The sequence below is a fragment of the Dreissena polymorpha genome, chromosome 4, assembly GCF_020536995.1.
Source record: "Dreissena polymorpha isolate Duluth1 chromosome 4, UMN_Dpol_1.0, whole genome shotgun sequence".
Classification (NCBI taxonomy): domain Eukaryota; kingdom Metazoa; phylum Mollusca; class Bivalvia; order Myida; family Dreissenidae; genus Dreissena; species Dreissena polymorpha.
In genome coordinates this window covers 122,906,671-122,928,889 of record NC_068358.1, presented here as the reverse complement: position 1 = coordinate 122,928,889, position 22,219 = coordinate 122,906,671, and the positions used below count along the sequence as shown (strand labels likewise).

The 22,219-nt window shown below is 34.7% G+C and overlaps 1 protein-coding gene across 25 annotated transcripts in view; it reads left to right on the top strand.

Moving 5' to 3' along the window:
- Positions 1 to 4,208: 4,208 nt before the first annotated feature.
- The window catches only part of LOC127880227 (uncharacterized), a 119,805-nt gene continuing 101,794 nt past the window's right edge, over positions 4,209 to 22,219 (top strand). Inside the window, exons 1-3 of one of the 25 annotated variants that reach the window (XM_052427528.1) lie at positions 4,264 to 4,435; positions 14,580 to 14,666; positions 15,830 to 18,174. In XM_052427528.1, the coding sequence (XP_052283488.1) occupies positions 15,879 to 16,811 (933 nt within the window). In that variant the 5' untranslated portion in view covers positions 4,264 to 4,435; positions 14,580 to 14,666; positions 15,830 to 15,878 and the 3' untranslated portion in view covers positions 16,812 to 18,174. Of the gene's footprint in view, positions 4,487 to 9,190; positions 9,402 to 12,068; positions 12,228 to 14,579; positions 14,667 to 15,829; positions 18,175 to 22,219 lie in introns of those variants that run through there. The other 24 variants (XM_052427525.1, XM_052427517.1, XM_052427529.1 and 21 more) reach the window with 24 other exon arrangements.

The window sequence follows — 22,219 nt, the reverse complement described above, 5'->3', positions numbered from 1 at the left end:
GACATAATATCGAAAGATAACTAAACCTTACTCTAACTCTTTTGGAAGTTAGCCTGTAAGCATACGTTGCTTGCCATTATTAACTACATTTGGAGACTTTTTTTGACGCAACACGTATTTAAATCAATATAGCTCCCTTATTTTGGAACGGATTTAATTGAAATTGAACAACAATAAAATACCTTACATAACAAATTTAAAAAAAATCACTGAAAAAGTAAAATTCTCAAAACAAACATCGTAAAATAATAATGTGAAATGTAAAACACATTAACTTTCACGTCTTAATGACCAACAGGATTGAAACATTATATGAGCCATATTGTTTTTCTAATTAATGTTATGTTTTCCTGTTGTAAAAACCCACCTAGAATGATGAAATTGAAATTAAATTGGAATTATATAGCGCGCTGTACTACACTTGATGACTTTTCGAAGGCAGCATTTTTCAAACCTAAATATCTCAGTTATGAGTAAATATTTTGAGTTAAATTGGTGCATGTGATAATTTGACCACAATATGTACAAGCAAACGATGAATTCATTCACCCGTGATGATCGGATGCTTCTGCAAGTGGGGAAGGTAGACTGCAAAATGCCGGTTGCGCTCCAGAAATTTTATATGAGACATATTGGTTTTTTAATTAATTTTATTTTTTCCTGATGTATCAACCCACCTTAAATGAAGAAATAGAAATCATATTTGAATCATATAGCGTTTCACCATTTTCATGAAACTTCACCTACCACACGTGTAATGGATGAATGATTTTTATCATAATCTTGCACAGAATATAGTCAAATAATCATTTGTGAAATTTTAAACGAAACAATTAACTCATTTCTGAGATATTCAGGGTTGAAAATTGTTGCGTTAGAAAAGTATCAAAGTGTATAAGGCGTCTCAGGGCCGTACCCAGGATTTTTTTTACTGGGGGGCCCATCCGGGGAGGGTTTGGAAGGGGTCCCCCCTCCATATACATGTATATATACTTTTTTTTAATGTGGCACTTTGCAAGGTGAATTTTAATGCTTATAAAAATCGTATTTTGTGATATAAATTTATGGAATACAACAAGTAAATCAGCACATTTCGGAAGTCTTAAGCTTTAAGCTATACACATTGGTGTGAATTCACAACAATATTAAAAGCTTCAGATTTCTGAAACTTACAGGTTTAAACTAATGACGATTATCCATATCAACTCTCTAATTGCTTCCACCATTCTTTTTACAAATCAATAATGTCACAGGTATTTTTCATCTGATTTTTTTAAAAAGACCTTGTCTTTTAATGGAAAAAATTGCGCGAAACACATTATTTTTGGGCGAAATAATGAAAGTCTTAAATAATCAATTACACATATTTAACTGTTTTCAAACAAATTCAAGGCCACATATAATTTAATTATACAATATTTTTCTACACTGGATCAGGTTAACTTATATAATGAGATCGATTTGTTGTTTCATTTTTCCTTTTTATTACCAATGAGCCATTAATAGCATGACATTACTCAATTATTTTAAATACAGAATTCTGCCAAATTCTTATCTGTTGCTCGGAACATTTATTAATCTGTTTTTCTTTTTAACAAACATGTTAACTATCTCTTCGTAGTCTTTTTCAGTGATTTCCTTTCAAAAAATATAAATACTCAGTTGTAATACCTTTGTCAGTGTTTTTGTTCCCGTTCAAATTCAGGGCCCAATTCCCAATGTAAAAAAAGCATATATTATTCCCGATTGGAACCTAAAAATTTCCAATAAAAGGTTTTACAAAAATCAAACTTTCAGAGGGGAAAAATGCGTCCAGGGGAAAGCGCCTTCTCAAAGAAGGAAAAAAAAAACCTGCGTCAGCAATTTTCAGACAAAGTCTACGACCTCCTATAGCAGTTGCTTCCATTCCATGCTATTCTTTCCTTGACTAATCAAAATACATGTTACATCAACCATCGATAGATAAGGCATTCATGATCACAATGGGGGACTGATCGGGGATGTGTGTACAAGGCGATAAGAAAACATTGCCTAGGGGCTTTTCTCCATTCGCGAGCGCTAATCCCCTTGTTTATCAGGGACTATAACACATAGCTGCTCTTTTGTATTGAAGGAAAGTGTACTGTGGGCCCTTTATTAAAAAAAAATCATAGTTCGACAGCCAGCTGGGGGGGGGGGCCCGGGCCCCTGGGCCCAAGGCCTGGGTACTGGCCTGCGTCTCTCCACTCAGACAGAAAGTAACGTCAAACATGATGACCAGACCCACCATTGCAAATGTAAGGGTCAGCCCAGGACGGTCATAAATTGTTTGGAGTTTTTGTATTTCAACCAGGAAATATTCATAGCATAACGCACAAAAATCGATTATTTTCTAAGGAAAACATTCGTTAGTAACTTTATAATACATTCATGCGAGTGAAAAATTCGTGCGTGTGAAGACAACATCATTTCATCTGGCTGGTAAGATTGTCCATGATTGTATCACATCATGAACATTGAAATTGAGCATTTGATATTAAATGGTTACCTAGCGACATTGTAAGTTCACACTACCCTGGGGGCTCTGTTCACACAAACCCGTATTTAAGGAAGAACGCAGCGTTCTTCCTTACTAATGATGGTCGAAGTACGTCACTACTTAAATATAGGACGCGCTTGGTGTCGACACAATAAGTAGCTTTCCTGTTAGACTATTGCCCGTAAAACGCTAAATCCCCTTTTCCGGCACATATGAGCATCGCTGGCGGTCATCATATCGGACAGGTAGTGTTTCATAGTGGTGCTTTGGTTAAACCGCACAGCACAAGTCCACGCCAAATGCAATATCTTCCAGTACATAATTAATGCACACTTTGACTTCGTAAATCTTATACAATAAATAATTCAAATGGCGTGCTGAGACACACTACTGGTTCTCGCGTACTGCAGACCCAGGCGCAGAAGGACATCATAGTTTCAGAAATAAAGACACATAGTATGGTTATGATTGCGATAATGCTCTCGGTGTTTGTTTACAATAATAAGCATGACCCCCCCCCCTCAAGTTCTGCATGATCATCGTACATCGTAATATTTTTATTATGATCGTCATCAGCATAATAATATCATCTTTGTTCATTTGTAAAATCATTATCATTTGAGTTATGTTCTATTTTGGGTCGGTTCTTTTAATCTGAAAATACCTGTTTCAATGTCAATTTGCGCACACAGATCACACCTTATCAAGTTTTTCAAGTATTCAGTAATACCACAGTATTAAAACATGGCGATTTAGGTCAAATGCGCCTGTTTATCGAAACAACGTAGATAACGCCTTATAGTGATCTTGATAATACGACGCCGCTGCTAGCACTGAAGCTGCTATGATGATTATGTTGACAGTGATTAATTATATGATGATGATGACGCATGCTTATATGGCTGCTTATGCATTTGATATTGTCTGAAATGGATAAAATACATGTAATATATGATAAAATGTACTGAATTGGTGTGGCATTTGTGTGCTGGGAAACAAGTTACTTCATACGAAGATCAATTAAGCTATCTCTCATATTTAACTTTCGTTGCAGCCCTATGCCACTATATATCGATCAAAATTGCAAATACGAAATAACATTTCAATTAAAATTAAAATCAAACAAAGTAAATGCGAATTGTCGTTTATCCTGTCACATGCCTTTAAATCAGCCCGATAACCAGGTAACCTAATATCCCAAAAGATATTAGGCTAAATCACCACGTGACCTCGAATATCAGTCAGTTGCTGTCCGCGCATGCGCACGCCTGTACTATTTTCTATTTATAAAATATACTTGTTTTCAATTAAAAAAAATACAGCATACGTGTTAAGTACTGTTTGTTTAAAAAGTATTATTTTAACATCATAATTTAGTCTTTGTGTATTGAATTAATAACGATTGACTCGATTTCTGTGTTGTTTAACAAGACGGAAGCTAGCCTGAGCGTTTTGCATGACGTGACGTCACATTTTTTTGCTGCGGCGTTTTATTTCCCATATTAAATATTTAAACACAAAATGCTGGAAAACTATATATTTTAGAAACATTTCAACGAATGTTGTAAATGTGACAGGATGAATAAAATAATAGGTTGGTGACGTGGATGGAGAATGGTTATCTGCTCGTCGGAGGATCTTATTGGGTTCGCCTTCGGCTCACCCGATAACTTCCTCCGTCTTGCCAGATAACCATTCTCCATCCACGTCACCAACCTATTATTCTCTATGTATTGACTACCTTGAACCACATTAACTGAATGCAACTGATAACGGTTTTTCAGACATTCAGAAACATGCAAGGATGGCTAGAGGCGTAGTGTAGATGAAATGAAATATGTTGAATCCATTAACAGTTAAACGTATACTTAGGCAACGCTTATTTAATGATAAAGTGTTAAACTGAAGGATCTCAAAGTAAGTACGTATATATTCGGAACAGTGTTAGCTAAAAGGATCTCAAAGTAAGTACGTATATATTAGGAAATTAGGATAGATTTAATACTCACCAACACTTGGTTTACCATTATCATTATATACCACGAAATTTCTGATTCTCATTCGCGCAGCAATAACAAACAAAAATGTAGTTTGATTTCAATAATCTCTTCAAAATATGGAAGGTAGGTTAGTATAAAGGCTAAAATGCTTTTTGTTGACCTTTTTTTTTATACACGTGCTATTTCCCACTTTGTCAAGATTATCCCATGAAATGCAGATATTTCAAAATCACTATTTAGAATCATTTCTTTAGTTACTTTTTACTTTCATTTCTTCATAAAGCTATGCCCGAACTTTGTAAAAATAAATATAACATCACTAATTAATTTATCGAGCATGATCTAATGTAACAGAAACCTTTCAAGTTTTAAGACGATGTTCAATATTGACTGAAAATGCTCAACGTGCTTACACATTTTTATAATTGCTCTGCTTAATTACATCTGTACTCGCATACAAATATATGTGAGGTTTCACAAGGCCACTTGGTTGTTATGACTGATACCACACAATGACACCGGCCATTTATATACAAACATACATTTGGCCATGGAATCGTTTTGTATTGTTTGAATGGGCATGACACCTGTTGCAATCGATTTGAGGATTGTCGCCCTCTGAATTAACGATTGTATAACAGTAAAAGACAGCCACACTATTTTAAGACAAACACTATTATCATAGTATGCTGTTGTTTTTCATGAATACCCTCAATCTCAATACTATTATGCAACATTTCTTAAAAATATCAACACATTTAGTTAAACATTAGAATGAGAACAAGTATTATCCTATTATGCTATTGTACTTTATAAATACCCTCAATCTCAATTATATTTAAGAACCTTTCTTAAAAAATATCAACATATTTAGTTTAAATCTAGAATGAGAAAAATTAATCATCTTTGAATGTCAAACTCCTCACAGTGGTTACTTCCACATGCGGGTAAACGGTAAAGGGTTAGGGTAAGATAGATTTAAATAGAGCATACAGTCTGAAAGGGCTGCGCTCTGAACCAGTCAAATCTGTTCGCAAATGAGCTGGTTGAATGTCTCTCACATAACGATTTATCAACAAAGTTTTATCAATTTATTAAGACAAACAATGCAGCAATGCAAACAACGTTTTACTAAGTCTAAACAACTCTTTTAAACGTTCACAAACTATTCCAGTTAAATGTACTTAAATTCCAATATGCCCACTCGTTGCTAAGGTGGCAGGTTGCAACCTGTGTTTTATCGAGAGTCATAGTCTCTATTAAATGCCTGTGTATTGTGTAAACAGTTTTGCGATAACACATATGCTTATCTCCTCGCGCCAAAGGGACATATTCTTGAGATCACGTGATGTTGATAGCAAAGCTAATCTCGTAACGTTTAACCCATTTATGCCTAGCTCTAGAAAAAAGGCTTTGACAAACAACGTAGACCCAAATGAGACGTGTATCTGGGCTTCCTGTTACTGTAGTCTACAGTTCTCATGTTTTTCCTGCTTAATAATAACATAGTATAACACAGTACTTGCACTCTGTTCAATAATACAATTATTATTAACAGCAAGATAAATCTATTTAAATTATTATAAATAGCATAAGCACGTGCTAACTTCTGCATACTTGTGCACCTTTTGCCTATGATGAAACACTCATTTTTAGTTAAATATGTCGGTAATATGAATCGCCTACTTCGCAAAAACAACCAATAAATACATATAGATATAGACACACGACATAAGACATATGAATTTTTGTTCACGTACCCCCCCCCCCCCAACAAAAAACAACACAAATATGCTCGTAAAAAATCTCATAACAAGATGTGTTTGTGATACACTTTGGCCCCCTCCATATATTTGACCTTTGAACTTGAAGTTGCTTTCTTCAATATTGCAAAAGCTATGGCCAATGTTAAAGTTGGACGCAAAAGTCAAACCAACAAACAGACAGGGCAAAACAATATGTCCCCCATTATAGACTTGGGGACATAAAAATGTGATTTTAAGTAACACATCGAGTTTTGTATATTCTATTTAATTGTATAATAAGCGGAAACACTTTTGTTACTGAATTCGAATATCCTTGTTTGTTGCAATCTATACCACTATGGGACGCATTGTTCCGCATAAAACGTACTTCTGTGCTTGTCCGTGCATACCACTCTTTATCATACTTCCCCAATGAGTGACATAATATCGAAAGATAAATAAACCTTACTCTTACACTTTTAGAAGATAACCTGTAAGCTTATATAATGCTTGCCATTAACTACACTTGGAGACTTTTCTAACGCAACACGTATTCAAATCAATATAGCTCCCTTATTTTTGAACGGATTTTGTTGAAATTTGGACTCAGACATACTTAACACATATCTAATAACCCAAGTAAATTTAATTGAAATTGATCAACAATAAAATACCTAACGTAACAAATTAAAAAAAGTCATTGAACAAGTAAAATTCTCAAATCGTACATCGTAAAATAATAATTAAATGTAAAACGCATTAACTTACACGTCTTAATGACCAACAGGATTGTAACATTGCGCCCATACGAGCCATATTGATTTTCTAATTAATGTAATATGTTTTCCTGGTGTAAAAATCCACATAGAATGATGAAATTGAAATTAAATTGGAATTATATAGCGCGCTGTACCACACTTGAGGACTTTTCGAACGCAGCATTTTTCAAACTTAAATTTCTCAGTTATGAGTAAATATTTTGAGTTACAATTGTACATGCGATCATTTCACCACAATATGTACAAACAAACGATGACATTATTCATCCGTGATGATCGGATGCTTCTGCAAGTGGAGAAGGTAGACTGCAACATAAATTTTATAGAAGACACATTGATTATTAAATTAATTTTATGTTTTCGTGGTGTATCAACCCACGTAAAATGATGAAATTGAAATTAAATTTGAATCATATCGCGTTTCACCATTTTCACATGCAAAAAGATGAAACTACACCTACCGCACGTGTCATGAATGAATGATTTTATCGTTATCTTGCACAGAATATAGTCAAATAATCTTTTGTGAAATTTTAAGTGAAAATCTTAACATATTACTGAGATATTAAAGTTTGAAAAGCGTTGCGTTAGAAAAGTCTCCAAGTGTATAAGGTGTCTCTCCACTCAGAAATAAAGTAACGTCAAACATGATGACCAGACCCACCGTGGTAAATGTAAGGTTCAGCCCAGGACGGTGATTCATAATTTTATTTTTTTTTCAATCAGGGACAATTCCTAGCATAACGCAACAAAATCGATTATTTTCTTCGCAAAATATTCGTTAGTTACTTTATAATACACACATGCGAGTGAAAAATTCATGCGTGTGAAAACTACATCATTTCATCTGGCTGGTAAGATTGAAACAGTTCATGAAAATTGAACTTGAGCATTTGATATTATATGGTTACCTAGCGACATTGTAAGTTCACACAACCTTGGGGGCTCTGTTCACACAAAATCGTATTTAAGGAAGAAGGCAGCGCTACCTTACTAATGGTGGTCGTAGTACGTCACTCCTTATATACATGTATAGGACGCGCTTGGCGTCGACACAATATGTAGCTTTCCGGTTAGACTATTGCCTGTAAAACGCACTTCTCACCTCCGCAACCTGGGCTCAATCCCCACTCCCGGCGCATATGAGCTTGACTGGCGGTCATCATATCGGACAGGTAATGTATCATAGTGGTGCTTTGGTTAAATCGTACAGCACAAGTCCACGCCTAATGCATTATCATCCAGTATAAACTTAAAATCGCGTTATCTGAAATTTGCATAATTAATGCAAACTTTGACTTAGCGTTCGTAAATCTTATACAATACTTAGGTTGGCACGCTGAGACGCACTACTGGTCCTCACGTAATGCAGACCAAGGTGCAGAAGGACATCATAGATTTCGAAATAAAGACACATATTTTGGTAATGATTACGATAATGCTCTCGGTGTTTGTTTACAATTATAACACTAACACGAGTTGTAGTGTTCAATGAGCATGATCCTTCCTCAAGTTCTACATGATCATCGTACTATTTTTATTATGATCGTCATCAGCATAACAATATCATCATTGGTCATTTGTAAGATCATTATCATCTGATTTATCTTCTATGTTGGGTCGGTACTTTTAATATGAAAATACCTGTTTCAATGTCAATTTGCGCACACAGGTCACACCTTATCAAGTTTTTCAAGTATTCAGTAATACCACATGTATTGAAACATGGTGATTTAGGTCAAATGCGCCTGTTCATCGAAAAACGTAGATATCGCCTTAAAGTGATTTTGAGAATACGATGCCGCTGCTAGCGCGGAAGCTGCTATGATGATTATGCTGACAGTGATTAATTTAATGATGATGATGACGCATGCTTATATGGCTGCTTATAAATTTGATATTGTCTGAAATGGGTAAAATAATATTTTAAAAATGTACTGAATTGGTGTGGCATTTGTGTGCTGGGAAACAAGTTGCATCATACGAAGGTCAATTGAGCTATCTCTCGTTTTTAAGTTTCGTTGCAGCCCTCGGTCACTATCGATCAAAATTGCAAATACGAAATAACATTTCACTTAAAATGAAAATTTAACAAAGTAAATGCGACTTGTCGTGTATTCACTACCTTGGGGCCTTAACCACATTATCTGAATGCAATTGATAACGGGTTATCATACATTCAGAAACATACAAGGACGGCTAGAGACGTACTGTAGATGAAATGAAATATGTTGAATCCATTAACAGTTTAACGTTTCATTTGGCAACGCTTATTTAAAAATAAAGTGTAATGCTAAATTATCTCAAAGTAAGTACGTATATATTCGGGAAAGTGTAAGGCTAAATGATCTCAAAGTAAGTACGTATTTATTAGGATAGATATAATACTCACCATTGCTTGGTGTGACTTAATAATAATTTACTACGAAATTTCTGATTCTTATTCAACAGCGCCAAACAACAAAATCAGTTAGTTTTCAATAATCTCTTTTCAAATATGGAAGGTATGTTAGAAGGTAGGCTAATTTGTTTTTTTATTGACCTTTTTTTATACAAGTGTTACTTCCCACTTTGTCAAGATATGCCATGAAATGCAAAAATTTCAAAATCACTATTTAGAATAAGTTTTTTAGTTACTTTTAACATTTTTATGCTCATAAAGCTATGATCGAACTTTGTAAAAATGAATATAAAAACGCAAATTAATTTATTGAATATGATCGAATGTAACAGAAACCTTTTACGTTTTAAAACACTGTGACTGAAAATGCTCAACGTGGCTTACAATTTTTAAAATTGCTCTGCTAAATTACAACTGTACTCGCATACAAATATATATGTGGGGTTTTACACGGCCACTTGGCTGTTGGGACTGATACCACACAATGGCATCGATATACAAACATAAATGTTGCCATGGAATCGTTTTGTATTGTTTGCATGGGCATGACACCTGTTGCAATCGATTTTAGAATTGCCGCCCTCTGTATCAATGATTGTACAACATGTTAAAGACAACAAAATTTTAAGACAAACACTATTATCATAGTATGCTGTTGTACTAAATGAATACCCTCAATCTCAATTATATTATGCAACATTTCTTAAAAATATCAACACATTTCCGTTAAAATTTAGAATGAGAACAAGTATTATCATATTATGCTATTGTACTATATGAATACCATCGGGGCCGTCCATAAAGTATGTCACGCTCCAGGTGGGGGGGGGGGGTGTAAGAAAGTGTGTCAGCTTGTGACATGGGGGAGGGGGTGGGTCAGGCCATGTGTGATGTCACACATTTATTAAACAATATTTCTAATTTATTTATTGTTTCTTTAGTAGAATTTAAAAATAATTTTCTAAAAATTTGTGAAACATTTGAATTAGTTTTGTGTCAAAATAAGACGCATTGCGTATCTCCTGAATGTGTTGTTCGATTTTTCAATAGACACCTTGGCACAACCTCCACGCAGATTTCATTAGTAAATGACAAAATAATTTATTGGACTGTTCCATTTTTAAGATAGTAAAAGGTTGAAAGAAAATCTAAATTATAATTTCGTTTTTATTAGAGATTTACACATGAATAAATATTCATTGATGTCAGTAGTAACTATGGATGAACACTTCACTTCACCATGCATGGATGATGTCCACAGTGAACATTTTTGAATTAAACATGTTGTTATTCGATGAAAAACTGTGACAACGGTTGACAATTAACTATTCTAGTATCAAAGTCATTTTAATAATGTGGAAGTTATTTTCTGTTAAATTTTAATACGGTTTAATAGTGAATTGTGTTTGTGATTAAATTTGAAAAAGGTATTAATTAAAAAATATGTTCGAAAGTGTGAGTTTGTGACGTACTTTGGGGGGGGGGGGTCAAAGATTTTGTGACAGTTTGTGACATGGGTGGAGGGGGGATTAAAAATGGTAAAAAAAGCGTGACATACTTTAAGGACGGCCCCATCAATCTTAATTATATTAAAGAACCTCTCCTAAAATATATCAACACATTTAGTTTAAATTTAGAATGAGAAAAAATAATCAGCTTTGAATGTTGTCCTAACAGTGGCTACTTCCTCGTGCGGGTAAACGGTTAAGGGGCTGCGCTCGGAACCAATAAAATCTCTTCGCAAATGAGCAGGTTTAATGTCTCTCACATAACGATTTATCAACCAAGTGTAATCAATTTATTTAAAAAACAATGAAGCAATGCAAACAACGTTTAACTAAGTCTAACAACTCTTTTAAACGTTCACAAACAATGTCCAGTTCTAAGTGCTTAAATTCCTGTATGTCGACTCGTTGCTAAGGTGACAGGTTGCAACCTGTGTTTTATCGAGAGTCATAGTCTCTATTAAATGCCTGTGTATTGTGTAAACAGTTTTGCGATAACACATATGCTTATCTCCTCACGCCAAAGGGACATATTCTTGAGATCATGTGATGTTGATAGCAAAGCTTATGTCTTAACGTTTGATGTCATTTTGCACAATTTCACGTTCTGCATGAGCTCAAATACATAGCTGTCCTAACAATCGACCAGTTTGGAATGTAAGTTTGTGACTAAATTATATATTCAAATTAGATGACTGGTATAAGAGCACACAATTTGATATTTATTGTGAACACAACAAAATATGAAACTAAAATTTTGAGACCTTAAACCATTCGTTTAAATGAGAATATTATACATTTAGCGTTAGATGTGTGATTGGTTAAACACAATGTTACGTGCACCGAGACTAAATTACTTATATTCCAAATTATGCATTTTATGTACTTAAGTCATGAATGACAGTACATCTTCTACTAATGATGTTGCAAGTTTTCTCCACGTGAACAATTCATATCACTTTTCATCTGAGTTTAAATAATACGCTATAAACACGTTTTGAGGTCGGTCTATTAAGTGCCAATTTTACTTTCGGGTTATTTTCAATCGAAACGGACATAACACGCGTGTTATCTGGACATTCAAAGCTTTCTGTATCGGGCTTTAGATAAAAGTCAGTTGATCATCACTTTATCACTACCTAGCTTACATTCTAGATTGTGTATAAGAATGTCATGTTAAATTAGTTTCAATCGTTCTTGAATATATTATTTAAATGTTTGTACAGTGAAAACGTTATATGCACTTTTGCATAGTGGAGTATTTTGATTTGGTCATTGAGTAAAATATTATACGCATACTTTTTAAAAGACTATCTAGATCTACATGGTTGCTTGTCGTATATTACATTTATTCGTTTTAAGGATTTTAAAATAATTTATATTACAACGCAACATTCATTATTTTGTATAAGAAAGTGTCCATATGTGCGTAAAACTTACTTTTGTCTTTTTGTTTGAATAAGAATTCACGTAAAACTGTTTTGTGTTCAGATTTCTATTATTACGCAAAATTGGGCTAAACATGGCCGTTCCGTAAATGCAATTATTAAATAATATTGAATGCAAAACTTAATTACTAACCTCGGAAACGCCGGCAATTGTGGCAACCACGTTTTAGTGGAAGATGTTCGTTTATGGGTAGCCCTTTCGTTTTCCTTACCAGTAAAATTGCATTTTTCCTTTGAAGGACATGTTTGTCGTTTAAAAAAATGTAAATTTGTCATCAGACGTCTTATTGACTGCTGTACAGATATACGCATGACTATAATGTTGCTTCGAATGGCGTTCGAACCTTGGCCCCCTAAACCAATCTGCTAAGGCGTTACCTCTAGACCATTTCGCTATAGATTATCATTCGTGATTTTTCATGATATGTTAAGTCACAATTTGTCAACAATAAAAACCAACAACTTAACTCTCTATTCTTTCCCAACGGTTAGAATTAAACACGCAAACTTTTTTTTTTACCAATTTAAGTCGATGATTCTGCCTATCTCGGCACTGTACTATCAAGTGGCGGGTCATTTATACAAACTACTCAAACTTTATCAGATAAAGGCTTAAAGGCTATGGAGTCGCTTTTTGCAATCACTTAAGACATGCATGTTCCTGTTAAAATAATGTTAAGTTTGTTCGATTCTTATGTTACTTCAATACTGCGTTATGCTTGTGAGGTTCGGGGGTTTGTAAATGATGATGATATTGAAAGAGTTCATAGTAGATTTTTGAAACGAATACATGGTGTCAAAATGAGTACCCCTAATTCAGCTGTTTACGGGGAACTAGGGAGATACCCATTATATATAAATCGCTATGTACGAATTATAAAACATTTCAAAAAATTGTTTACTGTTAAACAAACTAATTGTATATTATATAGCACACTATGTTACATGAGAAATGGTGATGAAAATATAATACGATGTAACAATTAGATTACCAAAGTACGGAACTTGCTTCAAAACACTTATTTTGTAGATGTTTGGATGTATCCAGAATCAGTTAATGCAAATGTAGTTATTCCTATATTTTTCAAATAGACTAATTGACGTGCACATAGGTTTGTGGATAAATGATTTAAATGTTAAAAGTTCATAAACATTATACAAAGAATTGAAACATCGATTTGAACTAATGTTTACCTTAACATAATCCAAAACTTTAATTAAAGAAAATACATATCAAAATTAAGACTTTCGTCCCACATGTTAATAAATTGAATCTGGGAGACATATAAATATTCCAAAAAACGAACGCAAATGTAATATATGTTACTCAGGTGCTATTTAAGACGAATACCATTTTGTAATTGTATGTCCTCTTTATACAGATATAAGAAAAATGTATATTGACAAATTCTATTATAACCGACCTAGTAAGCATAACTTTATTCTTTTGTTAACGAATACTAAAACCAATGTCCTAAATAAACTCGCGATATATTGTTATAATGCTTTACTATGAGAACCGATAAATTGAATGCAAGCGTTGAGTAATATGATGGCCGAAGTGCATTTTAAACACCTTTTCATGTACTATTTTGGTCACTTTCGCATTGCTATGCATGTGCTTATTGCTTATATATTGTCAGTTTTGTATATGTAACGATGAACTGGACATGTTCAAGTTATATGAATAAACTTTCTGTTCTGTTCTGTTTAATTTACTTATTAAACTTAAAGGTATTAAAGCGAGTATGTACGATTTAAATGTCACCAGGTTGCTATTAAACTAACGTATGAATATGGCAGAAAAATGTTGAATACAATTTATTATCAATCTTTATATGCTAACATCAATCAAATATTGATGACTTCAATGAAACTAATAACGACACGTTAGCGCTGATATCGATTAGTTTACTCGCATTTGTTGTAGAAAACTATTAGTCTATGTGTCGTACGAAAATGGGGATTTCTTAATACAACTTTTCTTTCTTTTATTATTTGGTACTACTTCTGATGAAATTCTATTGTAGAATGTAAGCACATTCAACATTCCTTGCTGCGTAGCTTACCCGATATTTGATAGCAAATGAGCAAAATGGGGGTTGGGGGTCAATCATTGAGATTTGTAAACTAAATTCTAAAGTTAGAGGTAGGCATGCTCATATGCGAATTTTATATTCAAGATTGCATACCACCAATCTCCACGCAGAGCTGCCGTCCCATGCCCTCAATACAATCTCTGCCATCACAAAACAATCCTACCAGATTTGGTAGGATTTTTTTTTTAAAGTTTATTTTGTTGTTTTTGTTTATATTATGCAAACTAGTATTAGTTTATTTTATATTTTGAAAATAGTGTATAAGTTTGGATTAATAATAAGACATAAATTACCTTAATTAAAAAAGTAAAAAAAACGGTAAAATTATTGTACCCTTAGGCTGGGCTATCATCACGTAGTTGGTTATGAAGACAGGGATTTGATCCTTCTATGCTGATTCCAGTCAAATGTCTGCATTGAGGTTGGCATGACACATTCCATTGTTTTTCACATGGCCTTTTTTCCGAATGATCTCATTATGCAATTACAAAACAACAGCCCTTGTTATGAAACTAAACGTTTGAAATGATATTCAATAAATGTGTCCATATTTATTAGAACTGTTAATCTCGCAAGTACGATTTTATTGTTTGGCTGAAACCGGAAAGTGCTACCTAATGTGCTGTTTGAACAGATCACAGAATAATGTCGATGCCCCAAAGCGTATAAAATCATGCTTTAAAAAGCAAAATAGATTATCAAACACTATTTCACATGATGGTTGAATACTGGTAGCTTTGTTTGGTGATATTTCAATTATGTCTTATCAACAAGTAGAGCACTACATTTTTATTGGTGACATTCTAAACAATTAATGCGACTGTTGCATTATTTTTTTAATATTAAAGCTTGAAAAAACAGAACATGAAGAAACGATGAAATGATTGTATTTTACTTACTTTGCATATTTATATCATATGGATAAATTGCATTTATTTATTCGGGCATACTGGCGTGAACAGTTCTTAACATGTGATTGCATGTTAGCAAAGGTGAAAACCTTAGATAGAAAGCTATTTCTAAACTATAGATGTGGCAAAACAACTTTAAAAAACGCGAGTGTCAAACAATCTAAGACTTTCTTCTCACATAGAATACATGAAGGTTAAGACGCTATGAAACGATTTAATTTAAATGTCTGTTGTAATGAGTTTGTTTAAAAGTGTACAACTCTTACCTTTATTAGGAGTTATGATGTATATGAAACGGTACCGAGAACAAAATGAGTATTAAAAACGTGTACTAGATGACCACTGCAAAATTATTACAAACTTAAATTGCTATTATAATTGATTACTGTTGCATTCTGATAATCTTTGCACTTTGTGTTTTAGGTATATTATAATCGCTCCTGCAACATTTAACACCTGGACAAAACGTCTCATGATGAAGAAATGGTTTTTAAGGATTTTGATAGCGTGCCTTCTTTCATGTCTGATGTCGTTTGGGATGTTTTTTTATTATCAGAAGGATGATTTGTCTAGCATCAGAGCTACATTCTTTAAATTTGACAATAACAACCTGATGTGTTCAGTGCTTAAAGAAAGGAACACTAAGATCAAATACTGCAATGGATCAATTCCAGTACTGCAGCGCGATGTGCGGCATTTTAAGAGGTGGTCAGTTTACAAGGCGAGGCTTACACACAGCGAGTATGAGGCACAAATGGGTGTGATACGACAAATCCAAACGGTATGTGAGACGAACAGCATACCATTTTTCTTCTACGGAGGGTCACTGATTGGTTCGTATCGGCATTTTGGGCCGGTGCCATGGGACGATGACATAGATATACTATTGAATGTAAGCGACAAACAGAAGCTCAGAGACAGCGTTCGTGGTTCGACGGAATATACGCTGCTGGAGTTCAAAGAAAATCTCTGGAAGTTTTTTAAAACCAACCGCAGTAAATCGCTTGAAACTAATAAAAATTACATGTGGCCATTTATTGATGTACTATTTTACGGAGACGACGGGAAGAATTTAACGCTCCTCTGGGACAATGTTGTACCATATCCGACCTTTTATAAAACCGACGTTCTGCCATTGTGGTACATGCCGTTTGACACGCTCGTCGTGCCTGTTCCGAGAAAGCCGGAAATAGTGGTAAAAATCGTGCACGGGGATATCAGTTTGTGCGTTTCCGGGTTTTGGAATCACCAAAACGAAGAGCCGCTTTTAAAGGAACTGAGGTTACCGTGTACGGCGTTGTACTTAATATACCCGTTCGTACATCGGACTATGCATAACGACCTCATTAAAGAAGAACTTCGAATTGGCAATCAAATACATATGACGATTGTTAGGACAGCTTGAAAGACTGTTTACGTACACGAATGCATGACTTTATAGACGTATTTAACAAATACTCAATTCCTGCACAAGCTAATCAGGGGCGACACGTTCCGCCTAAACTGGATTTTTGCTAAGAAGAGACTTTCTCGAACCGAACAATATAATAAAAGCGGAAAGTGTCGTTCCTGTTTAGCCTGTGCGGACTGCACAGGCTAATCTGGGACGACACTTTACGCACATGCATTAAACCCCCTTTTCACATGACACGGCTCATATAATCGAGTTTCAATCCACCAAGGCGGTGATCATAACCGTAATAATGTTTTTAGTATTTTAATTGTTGTGCTCTATGAATTTTATAAGCTATATATTTTTTCACTTGTCTTGAGTAAAAAAACAAGCGTATGTTGAAACATTTTTTCTCTTGATAATATTTCTGTTTCAGTATTCCTATGTTGTAAAGAGCCACTAAGGCCAAAGGAATTTAGTGATATAAGTTGAAACACTATTCGTATGATACCTACATTTTGAAGATGGTGAATTAACCTTATGAAACAGCTTCCGTTTCTGTTTTAAACACACATAAATATACGTTGTCAGTAAATTTACGTTGTCAGCATTTTAAGTTGTATTGTTAAAATACTTTTATTGAATGAGATTTCAAACGATAGTTTATTATTGAGTGTATGGGGTTAGTATTTTGTGGGTGATTTATTTAAATATGGTATAATTGAGTGGCTATCATTGTCAGATCTTTATTTTTCGATGTTTTAAACGGTCAAAACCCCTTCTTGTATCACTGAGCTATGTTAAATAAAGATATCTTTAAAATGAAATCGCTAAGAATATTATCTTTACACGTGCGTAAGAAAATGTAATCTTTCAAACTGGTGAGATAAAATATTTGTAAGGAGTGAAAATGTTTCTCGGGGATTTTTTCTGTCTATATTAAACATGTATGATCACATAGATAGTTGAATGTGCAAAAAATGAGCATCGCTCTGTGAAAAGGGGGTTAAATACATGTGCGTAAAGTGTCGTACCAGATTAGCTTGTGCATTTCGCACAGGCTAATCAGGGACGACATTTTCCGCTTTGATGGTATTTTTCGATTAAAGAACGTCTCTTCTTAGCAAAAATGCAGTTTAGGACTGCGCGGGCTAATCTGGGAGGATACTTTACGCACATACATTAAACCCCATTTTCATAGAGCACGGCACAAATAAATTGCGATTTAATATGAATGTTTAGTCAAAATAATGTATGTGTACGAGAACGTTTGTACTAGACAGAGTCTACATAGACCTTCAGTGTGTGTTTTGAACGAAGTTGTACCATATTTAACGCTTATAAGGTATCAAATATATTTGCCGAGTTCAGTCAATCTAGTATTTGTTTTAGATTTCATTAGCATTTGTGAAATATATTAGTCTAAATAAACAACTTCTCATAACAAACGTACACCATTCTTTAGGGTTTAAACAATTAAAGCGTTCAAGCTTGTAAAGTATTAACCAATAAATGTACAGTATCGGAAAAAAGTGTCACCGTAATTAGCTCACTAATCTCCCTCTAGATTTAAATCATATGTTAATTCGTTAGATAAGCCATCTAATACGCATTTAAATTTTATCCTTATGGGGTCAAAATTCGTACAAATTCAATATAGTTGAAAGTTTTATAACAAACAGTTCACTTAACTGGAATTTGTCGTTTATACACTCCGCTGTTAGTGCGTGTGAAACATAAGTTAAGGAAACGAAACTGAATTTTGGATCACTTTAGCGACGAGTATGATAACATGTCGAATTCCACGAGCTACATTGATGCATTGACTGAAACCTTCCTCGCTTGGTTTCACAATGATATTCTGCCGGTGTGCAGCGTCATCTTCGACCTCGCTGTCATCATCGTCGGCGTGATATTGAACGTGCTACTAATGGTAACATTCAGGAAAAGAGGGTTGTTCCAAGAACCGAGTTCCCACTTTATGGTGTTTTTCAGCATAGCTGATTTTGCGAGCTACATACTCTTGCTGTTTCCTAACATCGTGACAGCGATCGCAAAAGAATGGTTACTGTCACAACCAGTGTGCGAGATACATGGCGCCGTTTTGTTTTTGCTAGTTTCAGTCAACTTTGGAATTGTGAATATATTGGCGATCGAACGGTGCATCAAATTATGTAAACAAAAAGGGAACCTGTACGACAAGATTTTTGAGCGTGCTAGAAACAGAAATATATTGATTTGCATAGTTGTCGTTTTATCTGCGGTCATCGCATTTCTGCCTGTCACTGGAATCGGCCATATTGAATACGACTATTATCACCTAGGTGGGAAACTTGACTACTCGAAAACCCCTTCATTTCTTATTACTCATTTTCTACTTACAATAATCGTTTCCCTTGTCACGGTCACGGTGTGCTATTCGTTGATTTTTGAGCACCGAAGAAGAACTATTCAACGTAACAGAAAAAGCGAATCAGGCAGAGATGGTAATGTAGCCTTCGCAGAAGCAAAAGGCAATACTTCCGTTCGTCATTCGTCTACAAACGAATCACTCGCTGTCATCACCGAAGTAGAAGATGAAGTTTTTCGGGAAGATGATCAGTCACTCGTTGAAAGGAGTACGGATGCAAAACCAACTTCAAAAGCTCCCAAGAAACGCTCGTCTATTGCGTCGAGTCGACGGAAATCCGTCTTTCAGGAAGTATTTAGCGACGACGCGGAAAACCCAATCTTCCACTTGGCGATAACGTACCTTGCCCTCTGGGGAACTTTATTTGCCTGCTTTCTTCCGTATATGATTATTTGCTTCATCGGGGTTTACGACAGCGTGCCGCTGTGGGGAGGCTTCTATACCATATCCTTGCTTGTCCTTCATGTCAGTTTTGCTCTGAAACCGATCGTGTACCTGGGTCACAACCGGAACTACCGCGCGCTCACCACGGAGAACATCCCCGAAAGTTTCCGAAAGCGGGCGAGATCCGTGAGGAATTCCATCTCGAGTGTAGGCGGAAAGATGGAAGATTTCCTGTTCAAGTCCAAGGCCAACAGACAGTTAAGTGCGACAGTTGCTGCTCATAAGGCGCTACTGAAATGGAAGGGCAAAGCCGCTGTAATATCCTTGAATCACGCGAACGGATCTCCTGGAAGTGGAGAATCTACAGAAATGATGGGAAGAGGAATGAACAAGTTGCAGAGCAAGCCGATCACTCCTTCCGAAGTAAATATTATAAAATCTCCATTGAGTTTTGATAAACAAGATGCAAGGCAACGTTCTGGGCTTCCAGGAATGATAGAAGGAGAAAAACTATGAACTTGAACATCTTTTTTTTTATAGATCTGGTTATATATTTCGTATAAAAAAGAGTGTAATTGATTTTTAACGACTTTGTTTTACAAAGATATTCAAACATATTTACATCATTCGTTCATACTTTTTGAAACTGATTATATCGGTGTGCATTTAATATTCTGTTGTTTTCTTTTTATATTAATAATAAAATCTTGGCCATTTCACTTAGTGACAAAATATTCACGGCTTTATATACTGGCAGTAAAGGTTCAGCATGAAATAACTTATCCTATGCTACCGTGATTTTGTCGTTAATATGTTTTGTTTATCTAAACTAGACTACAGAAGGAAGTACTGAACCAAATCGCAATAATCCTTTTCATCGATAATCAGAGTGTTATCATTTGTTGACTTGTGATTGACCCCAATAGTATTTATGATATTTATTTTACACTGTATTGATGAATAGTATATAAATATAAAGCAATGAAACAAAAATTCCAACTGTAAGGATCATTCATCTTTCTTCATTAGTTAATGAGTGGATATTCGTTTATCAATGTGTTTACTAGATTTGAGCAGAATTTGACACCGTGATTTAAATTATTTATAATAAAATGTAATTTAATTTTATAGGGAAATTCGACAGTAAAAGAGCATGGCTTTTTCTCCAATATCTACGGCGTTGTTTTATGGTCCTATGCGAATCATATTTCTATAAATACTGACGGCTTGAAAATGCAACGCGATATTTTGAATATTAAATAGAGCAACAGGTATTGTTTTTTTTTCATTTGCAGAGCATTACAACATTACGAATAAAGAGTTTAAAATGATTTTCTTAGGCCATGCAGAGTACATGAACTATTCTTTAAAGTAAAACAAGATTTCAATACTTTCTAAGACGACGCCTTCAATATTTTAGGTTTAAATAAGACCTGGGCTTGCGGTCAATGTATATTCCAAATCATCGCCTTATGTTAAGCTTTGCAAGCTATGTATGAGAAAAATCTTATTTCAAGATAAAACAAAGGAGACTGTGTGACTATTACGGTGTTCGATAATTTCACATACGAACATATTCAATTGCCATTCTGAATAACAAATTACATGAAATTTAATTAATAACCCTTACAATCGATTTACCGCAAACTTCAAGTACAGTACATTTAAAATAATATCATACCTGTTCGTACATAGGCTGGTTGTTATTTTTTACCCTTAAAACCACAAAATATGAGTGTCGGCGATATGTTACGTTTCTCTGAAATGAGCATGTAACATTTAACACCTATGCCGTAAATTCGATTGGTTTGTACCGAATGGTTGTCAAGTGATAAGTATATGTTGCTTGATGACCATAACGTTGATTATTCCATCAAATCGGTTGACTATTCTGAAATGCCTGTTTACTATTTTAAATTACCTGTTAAGTATTCTGATAAGCCTGTTGACTATTCCGATATGACCGTTGACTATTCCATCACTCAGTTTGACTGTTTTAACATGCTTGCCAATTGTGACCTTCTCGTTGATTCATTTTATTTTTACTGACGAATGCATTATTTTTACACCTGCCTAAAGGTTATAATAAGAATGCTATCGAACATTAGGATAGGATAATATCATGAAAATGGTTTAGTATTGTTATAAGGCATACGAATTCCATGTTGTTCACGTGTATTTATTAAATCAGGCCTTAGTTCTCCAAAGGCGATCTCCACTATCACTTTGAATAGCAGGCTCTTCTCCCGACATCCTGTTTGTTACTAAACCATTCTTCGCTAGGAAAACACATCATGTATGTGTATAGGTACAAGTTCGTTGGATCCATCACCAACAACAACTAATTGCCAGCGGACAAGATTTAGATGCTCCGATATTGACGCTAATGATTTCATTATAGAGCTGGAAAATGGCTTTACAACTTATGATATGACTTAACACCAAGTGTTCGTGAACGATACATTTCAAACAATAGATGTAACAGCACATTTATGGTATAACACGGATTATGCTAAGCGCCGGTAGGGTAGTCAACATACTATATATGCGAGCTTCGTGTCATTATCATGAAAATAAAAATAAAATATTTGCACAATTCCAAGCTCTCCCTTCTTAGTGCGAAGAG